We start from the raw sequence: 21,552 nt of genomic DNA, 5'->3' as shown, positions 1-21,552 counted from the left end.
CTATCAAATAATTCATGTATTACAATTAGTAATACGATTCACTAATTGGCAAGTACTGAAGTTAGCAGGGAAAGAAGCTCGTTTATTAATTTTTTTTTAAATACGTAGGTTATTTTAAAAGGAATGAAATCTTCACAGAGAAATATTGAATGTATTTCATGTGATTATTGTTCTGAAGTAGCAGCAGTCTAGAAAAGAAAAATATAAATAAAAATGTACTCTTTTTGAGCCAGCTTTTTTGTAATTGTATAATATTGTATTATACATCTAAAGTTCAATGTTTTATTCAATATACAGTACCATTAAAACGTTTGGGGTCGGTACGTTTACAAAAAAAAAATTATGTTTTTGAAAATAAATTTCTTATACAGTAAAAGTAAAGAATAATATTGTGAAATATTAATTTTTAATATTTTAATACAATTTAATTTTTTTTCTATTTTATTTATTTTAAAATGTAAGTCATTCTTGTAATGCAAAGCTGAATTTTCAGCATAATTACTCCAGTCTTCAGTGTCACATGATTCTTCAAAAATCATTCTAATATGTTGTTTTGCTGCACAAGAAACCTTTATTATTATTATTATTATTATTATTATTATTATTATTATTATTATTATTATTATTATTATTATTATTATTATTATTATTATTATTATTATTATTATTATTATTATTATTATTATTATTATTATTATTATTATTATTATTATTATTATTATTATTATTATTATTATTATTATTATTATTATTATTATTATTATTATTATTATTATTATTATTATTATTATTGCTGCACAAGAATCCTTTATTATTATTATTATTATTATTATTATTATTATTATTATTATTATTATTATTATTATTAATGTTTAAAACAGTTGTGCTGCTTAATATCATAGAGGAATTCTTTGTTAAATCAAATGTTCAAGTGAACAGCATTTGTTTGAAATAGAAATCTTTTGTAACAATATAAATGTTTTTACTGTCACTCTGGGAAAAAAAAGCATTAATTCTTTTCAAAAACAATAACAACAAAAAATGTGCTGGCCCCAAAATTTTAAACGGTACTGTATATTTTAGTATATAATAGAATTCCTTACCTTAAGTCTGTCCATAAAGCCTTTTTTGGTGAACACTCCTCCTGCAAAGGCGCGCAAAAGTTTGGGAGTGGGAGGTTTTTGTCCGAACATAGCCAGTCCTTTCTTCTTTTCCTCATCGCCTTTAGCAGCAGGAGGTGGACCCTTGGCTTTCATCAGTTTCCTGTGAAACGGTGTTAACCAGTATGTTCCAGATTTCACTATTGCACTTCACTATATTTTAAAGCAAAAATCTAACACAGTTAAGTGAGTTCTTAATGCCTTCCCAAGTCTTGTGATATTTAGATAATTTTGATGATTTTTTTGCTCACTGCTCACTGTGGGTGCATCTATATGAATGTCTGACTGAAAGAAACATGTGACATAACTCACCGTCCCTTCCTGGCCAGCACTTTCTGAGACTCTGGGTAGTGAATCAGGATGTCATTGAGGTCTTTCTTATCCAGTACGAAGAGGTTGGCGAACCCATGTGCCGCTACATTAGCGGTTCTTCTGTTTCCTCCATTGGCTGAAGACTGTAGCAAACTGGGGTCGATTATAAACACATGAGTTCATTCACGACGTGTAGTTCTAAAGGCAGATTCTCATTTCGATAGCTCACCTGATCTCTCCGAACACACAGCCTGCCTTCAGAGTCACGAACACAATCTTATTGTCCGGCCCACCGATGACCTGCACCTCTCCGGCCTTAATGATGTACATTTCCTTTCCAATGTCACCCTGCGGAGAAACAGAAGAGTGAAGACTTGATGTGCTTGGTGTCTATAAATAAAAGGCAGTATAACTCACCTTCTTGCACACAAAGTCTCCAGGCAAGTACACAATGGACTTTAGCCTCAATAACATGTCCACAAGCATCTGGTTGTCACAACCCTGTGATAAAAAAAACACAGAAACATCAAGCAACTGAACATGTCGCAATCGGTTTCCTTCCTTAAATCAAGCCCACCTTAAAGAGGTCGATCTTTTGGAAAGTAGCAAGGTTGATGTCCACAGCGATGGCTGTTCTCATCACCAGAGGCATCTGTTCCAGAAGCTCAGACTCATCTGAGGAGAAGCCAAAACTTAGTTGGCAGGACCCTGCTATTCATTACCAGTCGTTATTTACATGTAAATTTAGATTTTACCCAGCATGCCCTGGGAGTCCCAGGTGTAGTTGTACCAGGTGCGCACTCTGCTTTGAACCAGTTTGGGGATGCGGTTTGTCACCATGTACGCCACACAAGCATCCATAGATGCACGGAAGTACGTCTGGCTGGCAGTAGCTGCTCCAATAACATCTCTCATCTGTAAAATCAAAGATTTACATCTATATATCTGATATGGATGCACCATTATGATGATTCTGGCTGATACTGAAAAACTGGTGATATTTTCAAGTTAAAGTCAATAAATGATAAATGGCCAATGTTAAAAATCTATACTTTTTAAACTACATAAAAAAATTAATAAAAATACTAAAAACTAAAATTAACACAATGTTATATATGAAATTTTATTTTGAGATTTATTAAAGATTCCATAGTTAGTGTATTGTTACTTTAATTAATTAATTAATTCATTCATTCATTTAACCATTATTAAAATTATGGCCAATATTGATAAATCAATAATTATTTTCATGTTGTGGCCCATAACTGATAAATGGCCAAAACTAAAATTGTATAATATTTTGTCAAAATAAATTTTAAATAAAACACTACAAACTGAAATTGACCATTTAAATTAAATGATACAAGTCAATTTAGGCATCACTATATTTTATTTGTACAGCATGAAAAAATGGCTATTTATTATGGGACTTATTAAAGATTGCATTTAACAGTGTTGTAAAATTACTCTCTCTTTTTTTGCACCAATATCAAAATTATGCCCAATATTGATAAACCAATAATAATTTTTATGTTATGGCTGATAACTGACAAATAGCTGATATTACTATTTGATGACCTTTAGATGACAGCAAAGGTAATTAACATGTAAAAACAGCATAAATGAGCCTACAAAATGAATAAATAAATGAAAAAATCCTATTGTCTCGTTCTGTGTGTGTCTTTTGATCAGCTATCTAGTTTGTTCCATAGTTCATGCGCTCCTTTGTTCCTTGCTGGTTATGTTTCCATGGTTACTAATTGATTGAGTACTCTGTTCAGGTGCTGCTTGTTTAGTTCTTGTTTGCTTGCTCTATTTAAGTCCTCAGTTTCTCCCCAGTCTTCGTCTGGTATTGAAGGTCTTAATTTGATTGTAGAGTCCAAGTCTTTCTCCTGGGTTTATGTTAGTGGCTTTAAATAAAGTACCTGTGATTTATGTATCTTCTTCATCTCTACACGAACTCTCTGACACCTATAAATTATGTCATTATAATCTGTAACATCTAGTAAAGAAGTGACTCATCCTACATTCTTAAACAACAGGAGCACAATCACAATAAATCTACATGGTTCCTGACAGGAGAACTGGATGAGGACTATGATACGATTGGCTGCCTGGGACTAGGGGGAGGAGCTCATGATGTTTACATCATTACATCATGTACCTGTCCAATCAAACTTGAGAAGACAAAGACACCAACAAAAAAGTTTGTTAACTGAAAGGTGATTTCAAAGACTGTGTGAGGCTCAGGCAGACCACCGATGTTGATCAGAGTCCGCACGGCAAAATAGTAACTGCGCAAGTACCTGGGAAAGAGAGAGAGATGGTAAAATTCAGTATATGTAAGGAATAAAAACATCTTGCAATCATATCTGAGTCCTTATTAAAGATTCAATCATATGTGACCATGGACCACAAAACCAGCCATAAGGGTCATTTTTTTTTTAAATTGAAAGCTGAATAAATAAGCTTTCCATTAATGTATGGTTTGCTAGGTTAGGATATATTTTGCCGAGATACAACTATTTGAAAATCTGCAATCTGAGGGTGCAAAAAAATCAAAATATTGAGAAAATCCAAATGAATTGTCCAAATGAAGTCCTTAGCAACACATATTACTAATCAAAAATTAAGTTTTGATGTAGGAAATTTCATGGAACACGATCTTTACTTAATATACTAATTATTTTTGGCATAAAAGAAAAATTGATCATTTTGACCCATATAATGTGTTGTTGGCTATTGACATACCTGTATGACTTACGACTGGTTTTGTGGTCCAGGGTCACATATTACAGTGTCAAAACAGCAGACATCGAACCACTGAGCAAAGCCATGGCCAAGCAAGAAAGCCAAGTGAAAAAAAAATCAAAACTGAACCAAAAAAACCACCAAGCGCTTCAGGAGCATAAGCTTTACAGACAAAAACTTTGGAGACAAAACGTCTACCTGGCCGAGAATGATGGACAAAAATAGAGCACCAAAAAAATAGTTGGTCATCTGAAAGATCTGACCGAACATGGTCTCAGGGAAAGGAAGTTCTGCGATCATCAGGAGGGATTTCTCCGCATAGAAGAAACACCTCAGGTAGCTATGAGAATATGAAAAAAAAATTTGAAAACCTGCAATTACTGCAAACCAATTTAGCTTTTTTTGTTGTTGTTAAACTTGAACTGTGAATGGAAGAGGAAAAAATAACATTACATGAGCACTTCAATTACTGTTTTGTGCTGCCAGTGGTGCAGAAGTTACGTACTTTACCTTTACAAAAAGAAACAATAAAGTGATTCTGAAAGTTAGATGAAATAACTTACGCGCTGCCTTCTCCGCTGTACACCCATTTGGTTTTGCCGATCCCCTGGTAGTCAGATGCCACGTAGTAAAGACATGCGTTGAGATGGAGAATAAACATCAGGTATCCAATGGTGCGAATTACTCTTTAAAAAGAACAGAGAATTATGGTCACAATATAACAGTAGTTCTCAACCAAGGGTCTGGGGCCAACTAGGGGGCCATCAAACTTCCAAGGAGGGTGCAAGATGATTCAAAAAAGGATTAAAATAAGCGCAAACATCTAAAAATCAATATGTAAACTGGTATTATATTTCATATATGTTAACTTGTTCCCTTAACAACTGCCGTTCTATGGAAGAACCAGGATTTCCATGATCTTGAAGACCTGGATGTATGAGGGAACTTTAATATTGTGATTTCTAGACCTGCAAAATTCTTCTAAAAGGTTTTTTAAAACTTAACATTTTCTGTAACGAATATACTGTATATCTCCAGTTATGTCAAGCTTTAAAATATTTTTGCAGGTAGAAATGAATGAGAAATTGCTAATTGTGAGTAAACAAGAATAAAAAAACAAAACAATCGCAAGCAACAAAAAATTTGAAATTTCGAGCCAAATTCAGAATGAGATTGTTTTAAATTCTTGAATTCTTGTTTTCATCGAGGTAGCAAACAGAATTTGAATTTAAACATGAAGAATTACAGTGCAATCAAGTTATGGAAATGTGTGCCTCATTTATATTTAGCATTTAAAAAATTTACTTTTTGGACCATATTGGAAGAACAGAATATTCAAATTTTCCTCAAAGTCTTCCAAATGAAGCCAAACAGCATTCTAATTCTCATTAACTGAAAGGTTGTCAATTCATAAATTCAGATTTTTTTGCCCATCCCTGATAGAACCAGTCAGCCAGATCAACTCTTTTAAGTCTTGGTTACATACCTCCAGATGTACGCTTTGGTCATGATACCTTCAAGACGGTCACTGAACTCAAAAAATGCTTCAGACTTAAGGAGAAAACATAAACAAAACAAGGTAAAGGCAAATTCAAAAATATAATCAGCTCATGAATGATTATGCATCTCATAGCCAATCACGAATCCCGCCAAAACACAGGTGTTTATAGAAACGGCATTACCTTCATCAAACGATTGAGCCTGAAGACAGACTTGAATCCAAATGGGAAATATAACAGGTCTGAAGGCAGGATGGATAGGACATCATTCTGAAAGGACAGGAAATATTTCATGGCTTTCTGGGATAAAATGCTATTTGGAAGATGAAAGTCAACTGAAATATCTGCAGTACCTGAAACCTTGACGATTCTCGATATTTCTTTTTAATCACAACTCTGTCATACTGAAAGAAAATTATGAAAAAAATGAGAGGTACTCATTAGTAGTGTTAGAATTTAATAATAGAACTTACAGTAGAAGTCTATGGAGCAAGACATTGAACACTGTGTTATATAAAAAGACTGTGTGAACATAAAATGAAGCTATCAATTTTTTCTTACAATGATGTCTCCCCCTTTACAGAACTGCAGTCGTGGCTGGAAAACGATCATGTCGATGACATACATGATGTCAGCAATGATGTCCAAGGTAAACCACAATGGAACGGCCGCTGGGTCATGATACGGGAAGGCCATACGGACCGGTATGAACCACAGGTTATAGTTGAAGGCAATGGTCACCAAGCTTAGCCAAGCAATATACCTGCGGTCTGGTGAAAAACACAAGAACAGAGCAGACGAAAGCATAGAAACGGGGTCATTTTATGTCTGCATATGACATAAATTATGTTAGCATATTTTGAAATGTAACCTGTGAACGGATCGATGGAGGTGTCCAGTATTTTGTCCATTCTGTTCTCGATGGGCTTCAGCAGGAAATCTACACAGGTGTACTTCATTTTTGGGTAGATGGACTTCTGCTCTTTGTCTGCCTTGTCATCTTTCTTCTCCTCCTGTTTTTCCTCTTTCTTTTCCCCAGGCTTGTCTGCTTTTTTCTTCTCCTCCTCCTCTTTCTTCTTCTTTTCTTCCTCCTCTTTCTTTTTTCTCTCTGCCTCCTCTTTCTTTTTCTTCTCCTCCTCCTCTTTTCTTTTCTTGTCCTCCTCTTCTTTTCGTTTCCTCTCCTCCACCAACTTCAAGTAGTCATCCTTTCTCAGGACAGGTGCTGGAACAAACACAAAATACCTGTTAAGCCACTTCTTATTGTCTTGTTATGTGGTGACGTCCTGTCATATTTACATATTATTTCAGCTGTATGTATGTATTATTTCAATAAGTTCTATATTACAGATATATCATTAATTGCCGAAGCATGGATTGATTTGTACTCACTGACAGGAGGGCTGCGCTCTGGAGAGGATGCATAGGGGTCAATGATCTTTTCTTTAAACTGTTCTGTCCGTTGCCGGTAATGCTGAACAATCTCAATGAGTTGAGCATCAAAATGCTTGCTTATCACAATGGGTCGGGACTCAGGGGAAGGGGCCTCCTCACTATAACAATCCAACAGATAATAACACAAGGTGAAATCAATATATTTAACATATATAGTAATATATCACTTAATATACAGACATTTAAAATCCTCAACTTCCAGAAACTTTAAAGAAACAAATAAATACATTTCTAATGAACAAAAACCATGGTTTACCTATAGTAACCATGTTTTTTGGGGGGGGTTTATTTGTAGGAAAACCATGGTTAATTTTCTTAAGGGTGTTTACAGTAACATGCTTTTTAGTGGGTATTTTTACGTTGCTCCTGGTAGGCTATTCATCGGATCCGTGTAAACACGACTCAAAATTGAGTATAAAGCCTACATGTGATCATTGGTTTAACTCAGGGCTGTCCAAACTCGGCCCTGGAGGGCCGGTGTCCTGCAGAGTTTAGCTCCAACTTGCCTCAACACACCTGACTGGAAGTTTCTATGCCTAGTAAGAGCTTGATTAGCTGCTTCAGGTGTGTTTAATTAGGGTTGGAGCTAAACTCTTCAGGACACCGGCCCTCCAGGACCGAGTTTGGACAGCACTGGTTTAACTTGTTTGATGCTGAACTACTTGTACAAGATCTGAAACTGTTGATGATCTGAAATGTGCTTTTATATGCTGACCACTGCTGGTCATGGAGGCGTATTACAAGTGTAAGTGAAGACCCAGTATATATATATATATATATATATATATATATATAAAATCTTATATGAAACATATAATAAATTATATGAATTATTTAACATAATTTTTGGACAAAATCTTCAATTATTCATTTTAATGAACTTTTTAACTAACCTTTTACTGTAAAACAACTTTAGCTAAAAAAAAAATCTGCTATATCTGCCAAAGCATCATTTTCATTTAGTTTAACTGTACTAAAATAACTCAATCTAAAATTGAAATAAAAATCTATAAAAACAATAAAGATATATTTTAAAAAACAATAATGAATAAAATGAAAAAAAAAAGACCAAACTATTAAAAATGACTAAAAATGTCACTAAAATTAAAATGAAAACTGAAAAATACTAACTAATTCAAAATATTAAATAAAACTATAATAGTGTCAATGATACTAAAATAACACTGATAAATAACATATGCTTTAAAAATAATAAATGCTCCATATAATTTATTATATTATTAAATAATTCATAAAACTATATCCACATTACACATACTACATATACAAAGCATTTATTAATATAATAAATAATATAAAGCATTTATTATTATTTTTACCGAAAATTGTCAATCCAATATTTAAAATGATAGCTAAAATATTTACTGCATTTTAGCAAAATATTTTTAATTTGTTACATGTGCTTAAGATAAAAAATCTGCAGAAATCTTCATAAAGTGCATTATGATTCACTTGTACCTACCTTTGCAGGGGCTGGAGCAGGAGCCGGTGCAGGGGCCGACCTAGAGGCCGAGGCTGGGGTGGGACCCACAGTTGGACCCCCGATGATCTTCTTCAGCTTGCTGAACATGGCTCAGTGGCAGGCAGTGTCTGAGAAGATCTCTGTTGTGTTTATCCTTCTTGTGTGACCACGGCTCCAGTCCTGCTAATGTTGCTGCTTGATGCAATTAGCACTTTTAGACCACTAATACCCATCTGCAAACAGACCTCAGAAGTGAGTTCAGGCCACAATTCATCACAGTGTCTGTCAACTGCAGAGTGAATTCAAAACACGCCTACAGCCACAGATTTGATATATATATTAATATTTCATTTTTGCACAACTATTATATCAATTTATAAAGTTGGAAACCATGTGATGTGTCAACAAATAAACAAAAGAAGTCAAAGTGCTTGTTTCTGGTCAGTATAAACCATAAATATATAAAGTTTGATTCACAGTATGTTTGTATAGTGTTCACAGCCTTTCTAAATCGCAATACAGTGCAGAGAATATCAGCAAATTGTCATCGAGCTTTGAGCAGATTTCTCTGGTGGACCTGCGAGCTGTTCTGCTGGATTAGTTCGGCTCGTATGGAGCGGTGGGCCACTTACTTAATTAAACCTTATAAGCTTTTAGTTCAGCTGAGGGGATTTACTGTTGTGGTTTCACAGGGAACCAGAAGAAAAGACGTCTTTGATCTTACATGCCTTCCATCTCTTTATTCTGCACATTTTCCCCTTTAAAATTCAGAATGGAGCCATGTTCATTTTATATTTCTGTTTCAGTGGTTAAACTGGGTCAGAAACGAATAGAATAGATCTTTATCTTTTATTATTTATATGCTCATGAGTTGCTCGTCATTTGTTATTGAGCAAATTATTATTCATATACTATTAGGCTATTGCTATAAATCTTTTGAATGAGCTTTTATTTTTTATATTTTCAGTTTGAATTTTAATTCTAGATTCAATTTGAGTCATTTTGTATGCTTTAACGATTCGATGCGCTTTTGCCATTTTTAGTTTTGCATTGTTTTTGTGCTTTTTAAATATAACAATGCAGGTTTGTTTTTTTCAGTTTGAATTTTATTTCAAGGCAACATTTCTATTATTTTAATCGAATCGTTCAAAAACAATGATTGGTTTAGGAACCAAACAAATGTCCTAAGAGATTTAATGAGTCATTTATTCCATTTGTTCAAAAACACGACGCTTGGTGACGGTCAGTCAGTTCCGCTTTGGCCTAGTTTGGAAGTATTTTGGCCGCCGGTGATACAAATATAGACAAATAACTGAAATATTATGTCTAAAATGTAAGTTACTCAATATTAACTTCTTGTTTACTGAGTTGTTAGCCTACCTCATTAACTTGCTAAATGTGAGTTGTTAACATAACATTGCTGTTTCGCGATTAGAAGGCGTAATCCTAATCCCAATAAAATATTAATAATCACGCTTTATTAACGATCTTTTAACACGATAGCACTGTTGTACTGTCTGTAATATGAGTAGCCTACAGGACTGTTGCCATGAAACAGGCCAAACACACTTCGACAATAATTTGCACTCGAGTCACCTGATATTTCTCACTGTTACAATGAACTCATGTTATCATTTGCTGCTTTTACAGCCATGCACCGATACCGACATTCAGGTACAGAGACATTTCAAATAAACATGTTAATAATGTAAGGAGTCAGTTGTATTATACATATCATGTATTGTTTACATTGGTTCGCTTTTGTAAATGACAAGGCTGCTCTAACACTGTATACAGACAGAGGAGACCGGGGCTGGTTGTCACATTTTTTACTTTACTGAATGTTTCTAGCTCTGTAAAATTGATTTAAAATCGGATGTTACTGATCTGCTAAACTTTCTACTTTTAACACAGCTGAGCAAAGACTTGCAGACATTGACTACACACACCTGGCACAGCTAACTCAGCTAAATGAAAGGTAGAAATGGTCATTAGTGTGCTAAATTAATTTTTGTTATTATTCCTGAATGTTTCAGTTGCCTTTGAACTAGTGTTTTAATATCCCATTTTAAAAACAAGATGGTAATAAAAAATTTTTTTTTCAAGCTTTGCTTCTCTTCACAGTATCAGTTCTGAAGAGGCCCATAAAAAATTCATGAAACTTTATCAAGAAATATTCCTGCAACCTCAGACATGTTTACCCAGAATACAACTCAAGACTAGGATGTGAGTAACTTTTCTTTTTTCTTTTCATTTTTAAAACATTATGCACAGTGCTAATTAGTGTATTATGGGATCAGACCACTTGTTAAAACTTTCACTAAGGAACAAGTAAGTTTTGCATTGAAGTCTGTGGGGCAGACATTATGGAGTCAATGCAGAATTGCTATATTCCTAGGAATTCTGTCTAAAATCAAGTGCAGATCATGTCTGCTTAGTTTCAGTGAGCTGTTTGTGATCAGTTTCAGGTAATGGTGTAATCCTCTTACCCTGAGACGTAGTTTATTCAGCTGCAAAACTTAGTACTTAGTAAACACTGTAGCAATGTAAGCTCAGTAAAGCTCAGAATTAGATCAGATTACCAAATAAAGGAAGCATGTTCAAATGTAATGTAATCTAATTATAACATACATTTATGTGTTTGTAAAGTAAGTTGTTTAATTCAGGGTTTGTTTGTGATGTCCTTTAAACAATTTCACATTCAAACTAAATGCATGTAAAGTACTGGTTCTCACCCCCAGGATGAATGTATTTGATTGAGAATACAGTGAAGTAGTATTACAGTTTAATAGAAAATCTGCTTAATATTTTTAGGAAACCAGGAGAGTGTAATTTTAGTGTCATTGAGATACCGTTATAGTTTGTGTTCATATTTTGAATTAGATTTTGTTGTGTATACTGTATATATATATATATATATATATATATATATATATATATTCTGCCTTCATGTTAATTTTAGTTAAAGGTTTAGTTGTGTTTTTTGAGATTTTATTGTGTTCGTCATTTTCATTAGTTTTTGTTGTTTTTAAATATGTCTATTTAGCTTTTATTAATTTTTGGAAAATTGTCTCCGTCTCTTTAATTTCAAATTTCAGTTATTTTAGTACATCAAGTTAAACTAAATGTAAACAATAAATGCTAAAAATGTAAAAAAAAAACTTTTTTTGATACTTTTTTAAAAATGTAATTTTATTTTATTTCAAGTAATGCTTTTTTTTTTTTTTATTACAGTTTTAGTTTTTATTTTTGTTAACTATAATAACCCTGAACCAGGATACTTTTTTCAAGATTCAAAATAACAGCATTTTATTTTTAAATAAAAAAGTTTTGGAACATTATAAATGTATTTACTGTCACTTTTGACCAATTTAATACATCCTTACTGAATAAAATTAATTTCTTAAAAAAAAAAATTACAGAGCCCAAACTTTAGAACAATTGTGTATATTAAAATCAAATGTGAAGGTGCTTTCAGCAGGCCTCTGAATAAAAATGTATTTGTAATATTACTGTTATTTTTACCTCTTGGGAAACAAACAAAAAACGGTATTGTACTGTTACTTTTCTAATAAGAGTGTGCTGGAGCAGTTTTAGCCTCCACGTCAAACATGCGTCAATATTCTAAAAATCGCCTTTGTGCCTTTTTTGGAAAGTAGCATCTTGTCGAGTGAAAGTCACAAACAGGAAGTGTTTTATAAAAGACACGTGGGCCGCACCCCTGCAGAGGCGTGATGGAGAAACTGAAGACCTGTCATTCATTTCAGTCCCACTGTAGTCCCACTCAGAGTTGTTCTGAGTAATGTTTACAGTCCTCTCAACAGCCTGCTGGAGCAGCAAAAATGAATGTTCTTGTGGGTAGTGACATATGAATCATGGCTCTAATTGGCTGGAATATAGATCTGCTCCCAGTAGGAATCAGGTGTCTTGAATAGCGCTCGCAAAGAAGGGTTATTTAAGGATTGGTAAAAATGAAAAATGGTGAGTGATTATCTTGTAAATCAACTTTAGGACTGTGGTTAAGGTCATTCTGATTGAATGCACTGCTTAATGTGGCTGTGCATTTCAGTTACACTATCAATCAAAAGTTCAGACACACCTACTCGTTCTTTATTGTTACTTTTCCCACATTTTATAATAATAATAATAAGAAAGTCATTAAAACTATGAATTCACACCAGTTGAAGTATGGAAATTATGTCTTATATTTGAACATACGGTATATACGTTAGGCTACAGTGTATTTATAGGCACAATTTATATTTGTCTACAAAACTAATTTCAAAAAGGTTTTATGATCATAAGATGTTTAAATACATTTGTTTCTTAAAGGAATAGTTCACCCAAAAATGTAATTTGCTGAAATTTACACACCCTCAGGCCATCCAAGATGTAAATGAGTTTTTCTTCATCGGAACAGATTTGAAGAAATTTAGCATTACATTACTTGCTCACCAATGGATCCTCTGCAGTGAATGGGTGCCGTTAGAATGAGAGGTAAAACAGCTGATTAAAAACATCACAATAATCCTCAAGTTATCAACTTGTGAAATTAAAACCTGTGTGTTTGTAAGAAACAAATCCATCAAGTCGTTTTTTTTACTTCAAACTGTTGCTTTCGGCTAAAATACGAGTCCTATATATTATTATATAATATTATATAAATAATATTGCTTTCTCCAGTGAAAAAGTTGTCTCATCTGAATCAGTTCACTGCAGAGGATCCATTGGTGAGCAAGTGATGTAATGCTAAATTTCCCCAAATCTGTTTTGATGAAGAAACAGACTCATCTACATCTTGAATGACCGGAGGAAATTTAAGTAAATTTCCGCAAATGTTAATTTTTGAGCGAACTGTTCCTTTAAGATATTTTCTTCTGGTCATGCAATCACTTACAGTATAATGTAACATCTCTTTTTTATGTCTTGCAGTCCAAAAGTGTTAAACTACATTTCATCATGAATATTATTTTATACAGAATTTATTACATTCTGATTCAACAGCACAAACTTTGGAATTGGCAAATGAAGGATATAAACTTTACGAGAATCATCTGACTCTCATTCTGACGGCACCCATTCACTACAGAGGATCCATTGGTGATTAAGTGATGTAATGCTAAATTTCCCCAAATCTGTTTTGATGAAGAAACAGACTCATCTACATCTTGAATGACCGGAGGAAATTTAAGTAAATTTCCGCAAATGTTAATTTTTGAGCGAACTGTTCCTTTAAGATATTTTCTTCTGGTCATGCAATCACTTACAGTATAATGTAACATCTCTTTTTGATGTCTTGCAGTCCAAAAGTGTTAAACTACATTTCATCATGAATATTATTTTATACAGAATTTATTACATTCTGATTCAACAGCACAAACTTTGGAATTGGCAAATGAAGGATATAAACTTTACGAGAATCATCTGATCTTCTCTATTCCTCTTGGCAGCCAACCTCCAGTGAAGCTAAGAGTATATGAGTCCGTCCAAGAGGTCAGCAGACATCAGCCACATGGAAACCTGGCTCAGGAATCACTCATGAATCATGTGATTAAAGCCCTTAAGAAATTGTGAGTATGACTAAGTGTTCTTTGTGGGTAGTTTAAAGGCCCTCTGGACATATTGATGATACAAACTGACTGATATAACACACACATTTATACGGTTGGTCAGGCCTGATTTGAATCTGTTGGGGTGAATCTCATTAAATCTGTCAAACAGGTCAGATTTCTCCCCAAAATCAAAAGCTCATTTAAATGAGTACATTTCCTCCTGAATTTCTCATTACTTTCACGCAAAAAAAAATCTAACTTTCATAATGTGAAACAAAATATGTACCGTTAATGATATGTTTTAATGCTTTTAATTTATGCTGATTTTAATAGAAAAATGTGTTCAGACAGAACAGTTCTCATTACTGCATTACAGATGAGAAATGAAAACATCCATATGCATTACACTAATGAAAATTGTGGATTGTGTCAAGTCTGTTGACTGGTTTATTATTATTAGACCGACACTGTTTTATCTATTTGTAATTTATAATATACTAAAATTGACATCTGACTCTCCAACATCTAGTGCAGGGCTGTCCAAACTCTGTCCTGGAGGGCCGGTGTCCTGCAGAGTTTAGCTCCAACCCTAATTAAACACACCTGAAGCAGCTAATCAAGTCTTACTAGGCATAGAAACTTCCAGTCAGGTGTGTTGAGGCAAGTTGGAGCTAAAATCTGCAGGACACCGACCCTCCAGGACCGAGTTTGGACAGCCCTGATCTAATGTTTCCATCTACCAACAGAGAGCAGTGTAGCACCTTTTCAGCATGTCAAACAAACATGACTTATTTCTGCTCAGGGCTACAGGCATCTCAGAATTTCTTTGGTTAATATTTAAATAGTTTTAGCCATATGAAAACTGGCAAATGAAAATCATAGCTTTCATAAAAATGAGGAGGACATTCGGAGAATTCTCTGTTGAATGACATCTGGTAACACTTCATTAAGAGCATAATAGAGAATGGGACTAATCTCCTGCCCTCTCTGCCGCTATCTCACAGTGTAATCTTAATTCATATCGATAGGGCCCTGTTTTACTTTCCTGCTGTCACAGTTCATTAATGTGAGAATCATTGAGGTGGAGAGAGAGAACAATATAGCTTTCTTTAGCTCCCTTGTTGAGCGGCACAGGACTGTGGGATTGAAATTTCCAAATATTATTTCCTCCTCTTATATGTTGCTTGTAGGTGTTTGGATATTGTTCCTTGTGATATAATCTCCCTCATTCATCCATTGAACTTCCCAGGGATAATGCATCTGGTTTTTATTGGTTGTTCTTGAGCTTTGTATATGGATATCTTTCAGTGCAGGATTGGAGCACGGTTGGTGTGAAAAATTAATATGAACTAGATTTTTATATTTTCTGAAAGAAGAAAGCTTAACCCCGAGCCTCTATGATATTTTGCTCACTATACTGTGTGGCACAGATTACTCTTTTATTTTACGCTATCAATCGAAAGTTTGTGGTTGGCAAGATTTTTTAGTGTTTTTAAATGTATGAAGTCTCTTATTCTCACCAAGACTTTTTTTAAAAATAAAAAACAGTAGTATTGTGAAATATTATTATGAATTATAATAACTGTTTTCCATTTTAATAAATTTTTTAATGTAATTTATTCCTGTGATGCAAAGCTGAATTTTCAGCATAATTACTTCAGTATCACACAACCCTTCAGAAATCATTCCAATATGCTGATTTGCAGCTCAAGAAAAACGTCTTATAATTTTTTAAAACACTTGTGCTGCTTAATATTTTTGTGGAAAACGTAATATGTTTTTTCAGGATTCTTTGATTTATAGAATGTTGGAAAGACAGCATAGAAATACAAATACTTTGCAACAGCGTGAAAGTATTTTCTGTCACTTTGTCATCAGTTTAATGCGCCAAAGTTTAATACACAAATTTTGAAATCTTTAAGCATTAGCAAGCACCACCGTCCCGTAGGAGAAGCTTGCACCAGTGTACCATGGTAGAACATAATGAGAGTGAATACCGAGCACTCGGTATATGATAGATGGACTGTGCCTTAGGCGGAGTTAATGGAGGCAGATGGCTAAGCATTTCTCCTGGATTGCTTCACTACTTTGATGTGCTTTGCATGCTTAGTTATAACAAGGGAACATTTGTGCTTTAATGTGCCATATTACAGCTGAGTAACATGGATCACGTACAGAAAGCTTCATGCATGGGCAGCTCGAAGGAGAACTTCCTGTGATACCCGTTCTGCATTTGTAGTGACATTACCTACGGGGCTTTGCGAGGCCCTTGTAGATGGTTCTTAATGCTTTTTCATGTCTTCACGTGTTTTTTCCCTCCCAGCTCAGTCTCTAGATATCTGGGTCGTGTATGCCAATTGCCACCGGGGGAATTAGTTTGAAAGATGTGAGCTGGATAAGAGAAATAGGTCACGATTTTATTCGATTTGGGAGACGGAATCATCTCGTGCCTGCGAGGTTCCGCCTTGTGACATTCAGCGAAGTGTATTGTGAAAGAATCTCAGCCATGTGGAAATGAGATTAGAAAGGGTAAAAAATCGCACGCTCATAGTGATAGACACTCGGCGGTTTCACAGGAATCACTATCAAATGATGAATGAAGGCCCAAGGGTTTGTTTTAAAGGTAAACAAAATGCTGATATGGTTTAAAGTCAACATGAAATCTAAATTTACCCTGTTACTTTCTTCTTTTAAAGCGCATCGCTGGTCACATTGTATGTTATGGCTCTTTAGTGCATGTTATTCTAAAAAGAAAAAACCTCGTCTTTCAATGAAAAGGCAATAACATGCTTTGATTTTGAATGATATGCCCTTACATTTAAACACTCACATTTCATGGCCACAATCCAATCCATCCCAGATGGATAAAATGAAGGGCCAGGCTGTGGCATTCTCATTGAATTTCCTGTTTCATAGTCAGCCCCTGCTGGTAGATATCATAACTACTTCATTTTTAAGCAAGCAAACTAGAAAACACTTTGTTATAGTAAGTTTTGCCGATGGCTGCATTTGAATTTTTTTGGGGAAAAAGGACTGCTGAAATTTTTTCATTTAAAAATATTACTATTTTTACTATATTTTTTATTAAAACCTTTCTTCTTATTTTCTTATGTTGAAAACAGTTGTGCTGCTTAATATTTTTGTGGAAACCACAATACACTACCTTTTAAAAGTTAGGAGTAAGATTTAAAAAAAGTAATTAATAATTTTATTCAAAAAGGAAACATTAAATTGATCAACAGTGACAGTAAAGACATTTATAATGTCAGTAATTATTTCTATTTCACGTAAATGCTGAACTTTCTATTAATCAAAGATTCTTGAAAAAAACAATTAATTAATTTTTAACTACTGAACTGGATGCTTCAACTTTTTTCAGAATTGATAATCAGAAATGTTTCTTGAGCATGTCACACTGAAAACAGCAGTAATGATGGTGCAAATTCAGCTTTGCATCACAGGAATAAATTACATTTGAAAATATATTCAAATAGAAAATAATATTTTAAATTATTGTAATAATATTATAAAATATTACTATTTTTACTGTATTTGTGATCAAATTAATGTAGTGTTAGTGAGCATGAATCCTTATACCTTATCTTATAATCTTATATAATCTCTCTCTCTCTCTCTCTCTCTCTCTCTATATATATATATATATATTTGTTAGCATTTATAATTAATAAATAAACATTAATATACTTAATAGCTTGACTTCTTTGGATTTTGTTTTATTTTTTATCTGCCTCTTTTGACATCACAGCTAGGGATAGTCACTAGTGAAGGGTTTGGAAATGTATTCATTCATTATGGTGCCATCAACCATTAAAGTGTTGTCATGATGTAATCTTCTGGTGGTTCCAGAGTGATTAGTCACTTGACAATTGCACCTCAGTTGATTAGTCTCATAACAACTTAGATGTGGAACTGAGAGCCCGTGAGCAAAGATGACAGATTTCAAATCGCTTAATTTCAGGGTGTGAATGTGAGTAGCTTTCTTAATTCTAAATCTCCTTGAATGTTGAATATCCTCTTTGATATGTCAGATTTCAGACTGTGTTTTTTGTTGACTGTAATGCAGACTTTAATTTGTAATTATCATTTGCACCTCAGTGTCATTGCTCACCTCTTCTAAGTACATTTTGAACCCATCTGAAGGTCATCCGATGACCTGGTGTGTGTACATACACTAACCTATATGGGTTTGTTGTCTAGTGTGTCTTTACATCTGCTCTTGTCATAAAGCCAGTTTTCCCCATCCAGGTCTCATGGGGAGCTGGACCAACTGTGCTGGCAACACATACACACACACTTACACACACACTTCCTGCTCTTGCACACTGTTCCCGTGAGAGCTTGTCTCTCTGCCAGCTCTGGAGGCAGGAAGTGCTTGGCTTCCCCCTGTGCTGGCTTCGCCCATGTAGCTCCACGTCCAGGAGGCCATTGTAACAGTCAGAGCAGGGCAGTGATGGGGGGAGAACCAGCGGAAGACATTCAGCTTATTTAATGAAGGAAGCCGGCCAGCACAACCTGCTTTGTGTGCACTTTCTGACTGTATTTTTTTTTATAGTTCATGTATTTATTTTGCTCTGTGTTTCAGGGCTCTGACCCCTCCTCAAGACTTCACCCTTTCCCACAATCCTCCTCCTCTGTTTCCTGGGGATGTGTGCTGGACAGAGAAACACACTTTGACCCAGAAAAGTTTTCAATGTTACCTGAAACTATAATCAGGGCAAATATGCGGCACATACGTACATATATATGTATGTATACATATATACGTATATATATAAAAGACTATATATATATATATATATATATATATATATATCTATATATATATATATCTATATGTATGTGTGTGTGTGTGTAAATATATATATATACACTGTATATGTGTGTATATACAGACTTAATGATTGGCTCAAAAAGCCTCATTTATACAGTTTTTCACATATATTAACATTTCAAACCGCAATTTAACGTCTGTCACCATCTATATATTCAGCCAATGGGTGTGATTATCATCCAGTACAGTTCAGATGTGTATATCACGTGAAATGTTTAGTTTTATGGTGTTTTCTTAAAGTTTAGATCATTTGGAAAGCTCTGGGGCTTATGATTGGCCGGGTTCCCTATCAGCCTACAGCACTAAACCGCTGATGTATTTGCTGTTTAAGATGTTGTCATGGTAACAGCTGATGAGGGCTGTTGAGTATGTGAGGAGGCCAAATGAAGATAGAAAAAAATCCTAAACTTTGCACCTCTTTTGTATATTCACTACTTCTCACTCAGTGGTGATATTTGAATTCACTTTTTTCTTGATCATTTCTTTTTTAATAAGGATTACTTTATCTTTTGTTGTGTATATAATAAATGTCAATTTAAAGGTCAGTGCCTTAGTGCTCAATGGACTTTCACAGATATTTTGTGATGGGTAGTTTGGGGGGGCGGACGTTTTTTTGAGCTTAAAGGTGCTGAATACAATTTTTTTTGAGACTGTACTAAAGCATAAAAATGCCATATGTTTGCAGAAATTTAGGAAACATGCTAAGTTCTCATAATTGTTTCTCCAAAAAAAAACAATTTTACTGCCAGTTATTCTACTTTCAAATGTGTGTTCCATGTCGGAATGTCAGTTTTTGTTTTGGTCTGTGTGACTCCTACCACTGTCAGTCTACCCAATAGTATTTCAACACCCTGGGTTGCCAGGTGGTGGAAAACACAGCGTATTGCAGCCAATGAAGCAAGCAAATGAAATGGGTGAGAGATTGCAGAATTTACCTGACCTAAAAAGTCTCGGCATCCATCTAAAAAGCTCTGTGACCATAGGCATATTAAAACATGGATAAATCGCAGTGAGGGAGGCTCGTGACCTTTTATTATCAATTGTGCTCGTTCCTGTTTCATGTCCTCAATCTGCATCGAGTCTGAAAAAAGGAGGCGGGAGAAACAACTCAGAAATATCCAATATTGTCCAATATTTTGAATTTAGACCACTGTAACCATTTCACCCGCTAGCCGTCAATATTACATATTGCACCTTTAAACTGATTTTTGCAACATGGTAGATGGTTTGTTAAAAGTTCAGACCCTGTAGTCTGGTAGTGAATTGTTTGAAGATCATGATCCGTTGCTGTGGATCAGTTTGTTCTTTCAGAAGACTTTTATGATCAGATATTTAATATTTTGGGAAATTAAGAAACTAGAAACACCCAGGATTTCATTACTCTTCACTGTGGGAAAGGAGAGCCAGAGAGAAATTAACCAGACTGTATTTTTTCTGGAAATATGACCAGGATCAGGTGCTGTTCGCAAATGGTATCGCTGACGTTTCTGAGTGATGGAGTCAGGGGATAAGTGCACTGGTAAATCTCTTTACTGGAGGAGTGAGGTTTCTTACCAGAGCAACTCTGAATATAACAACAGCTGCAGTGGAAACTTCATAATCATCATTGGAGAGGTTGGATGGGATTGGGAAGAAGGGAAAGTCCACTTCTGGGCAGGTCAATCAAGGCTTGGTGTTTTGGACCAGACCCTCTTGTTGTCAGGCTTGAGAACAGAAAACACAAACACCTAAATTATTTATTTGTCCCAAAGCTGAATAAATGAACTCATTGACTTAACTAGCTTTAATCTAAACCAGGTATTTTGAGTGTTTCTTGGTTATTACTGGCTTGACTGTTGTTTTCATGTCAACTGTCCAGCTTGTAGAAAAGTAAAATTACAAATAAGCTCTATGTAATATCTATTGTTTCTTTGAAACATCAATGTGATTAAATGGAGAGCAAATGGAGACTATTACTCAAGTCTTTTGCTTCTCTGATTTTTCTACTGAGAAACTCTCTCTGCCTTTCTCAAAAGTTTCATAAAAGATGTCATCAACATATCCCAACTGTCTTTAAATTTGAGCCTGATACACCAAAGTGCAATTAAAGGTCAGAGGTTTTATTTTTGATCTAAAATATTTTGTTATCAGATTTGCAAGGTACTAAAATTACTGAAACGGAATTGAAAATTAATGCTGTATAGAAATAAAATAAAACCAATAAAAACAACAAAAGCACCTAACAAAACTATTAAAACTTAATTTAAAATGAAAAAATAAAATAGAAAATTAAAAGACTTCAAAATATTAATAAACGCTTTTTACTTAAATCAAACCAATTAATATAGATGCTACCACATGACAAAAAAAGTATTGCTACTATTATTTATGTATTTATTTATTTATTTTTACCAGCAAGTGAAAGATTATGAGCTATGAAAGAGCAACCTTTAAATAATATAATTTTACTTGGGGAATTGCTGGTGAGCGATTGGCCCAAACAAAAGCAAAG

The 21,552-nt window shown here is 34.3% G+C and overlaps 2 protein-coding genes across 2 annotated transcripts in view; one reads left to right on the top strand and one right to left on the bottom strand.

The window, feature by feature from the left end:
• Window positions 1-8: 8 nt before the first annotated feature.
• On the bottom strand, window positions 9-7,556 carry cngb3.2 (cyclic nucleotide gated channel subunit beta 3, tandem duplicate 2). The gene is made up of 16 exons (XM_016238206.1): window positions 7,534-7,556; window positions 7,112-7,272; window positions 6,594-6,944; window positions 6,284-6,492; window positions 6,076-6,126; window positions 5,906-5,992; window positions 5,710-5,774; window positions 4,787-4,909; window positions 3,637-3,778; window positions 2,228-2,387; window positions 2,050-2,147; window positions 1,890-1,973; window positions 1,702-1,820; window positions 1,473-1,625; window positions 1,104-1,263; window positions 9-188 (listed from the first exon to the last, which is right to left on the bottom strand). The coding sequence occupies exons 1-16, from the start codon at window positions 7,554-7,556 to the stop codon at window positions 165-167; spliced, it is 2,010 nt and encodes a 669-aa protein (XP_016093692.1). The 3' UTR covers window positions 9-164.
• A 2,753-nt stretch (window positions 7,557-10,309) lies between these two features.
• Window positions 10,310-21,552, top strand: part of LOC107555412 (cyclic nucleotide-binding domain-containing protein 1-like) — a 38,692-nt gene continuing 27,449 nt past the window's right edge. The window contains exons 1-4 of the mRNA XM_016238194.1: window positions 10,310-10,331; window positions 10,572-10,635; window positions 10,782-10,883; window positions 14,108-14,227. Coding sequence (XP_016093680.1) covers window positions 10,310-10,331; window positions 10,572-10,635; window positions 10,782-10,883; window positions 14,108-14,227 — 308 coding nt within the window. The remainder of the gene's footprint in view (window positions 10,332-10,571; window positions 10,636-10,781; window positions 10,884-14,107; window positions 14,228-21,552) is intronic.

This window comes from Sinocyclocheilus grahami, unplaced genomic scaffold (assembly GCF_001515645.1).
Source record: "Sinocyclocheilus grahami isolate Dianchi unplaced genomic scaffold, SAMN03320097.WGS_v1.1 scaffold19.1, whole genome shotgun sequence".
Taxonomy (NCBI): domain Eukaryota; kingdom Metazoa; phylum Chordata; class Actinopteri; order Cypriniformes; family Cyprinidae; genus Sinocyclocheilus; species Sinocyclocheilus grahami.
The sequence above is the reverse complement of the archived record's forward strand: the minus strand, read 5'-3'. Positions and strand labels throughout refer to the sequence as shown.

Excerpts from the sequence above, each read along its gene's own strand:
- cngb3.2 (XM_016238206.1), bottom strand. The coding sequence starts at position 7,556 with ATGAATAGCCTACCAGGAGCAAC. Across the intron at positions 6,945-7,111 it reads AGAGCGCAGCCCTCCTGTCA|CACCTGTCCTGAGAAAGGAT; the intron begins GTGAGTACAAAT and ends TGTTTGTTCCAG. Across the intron at positions 5,993-6,075 it reads GAGAATCGTCAAGGTTTCAG|AATGATGTCCTATCCATCCT; the intron begins GTACTGCAGATA and ends CTGTCCTTTCAG.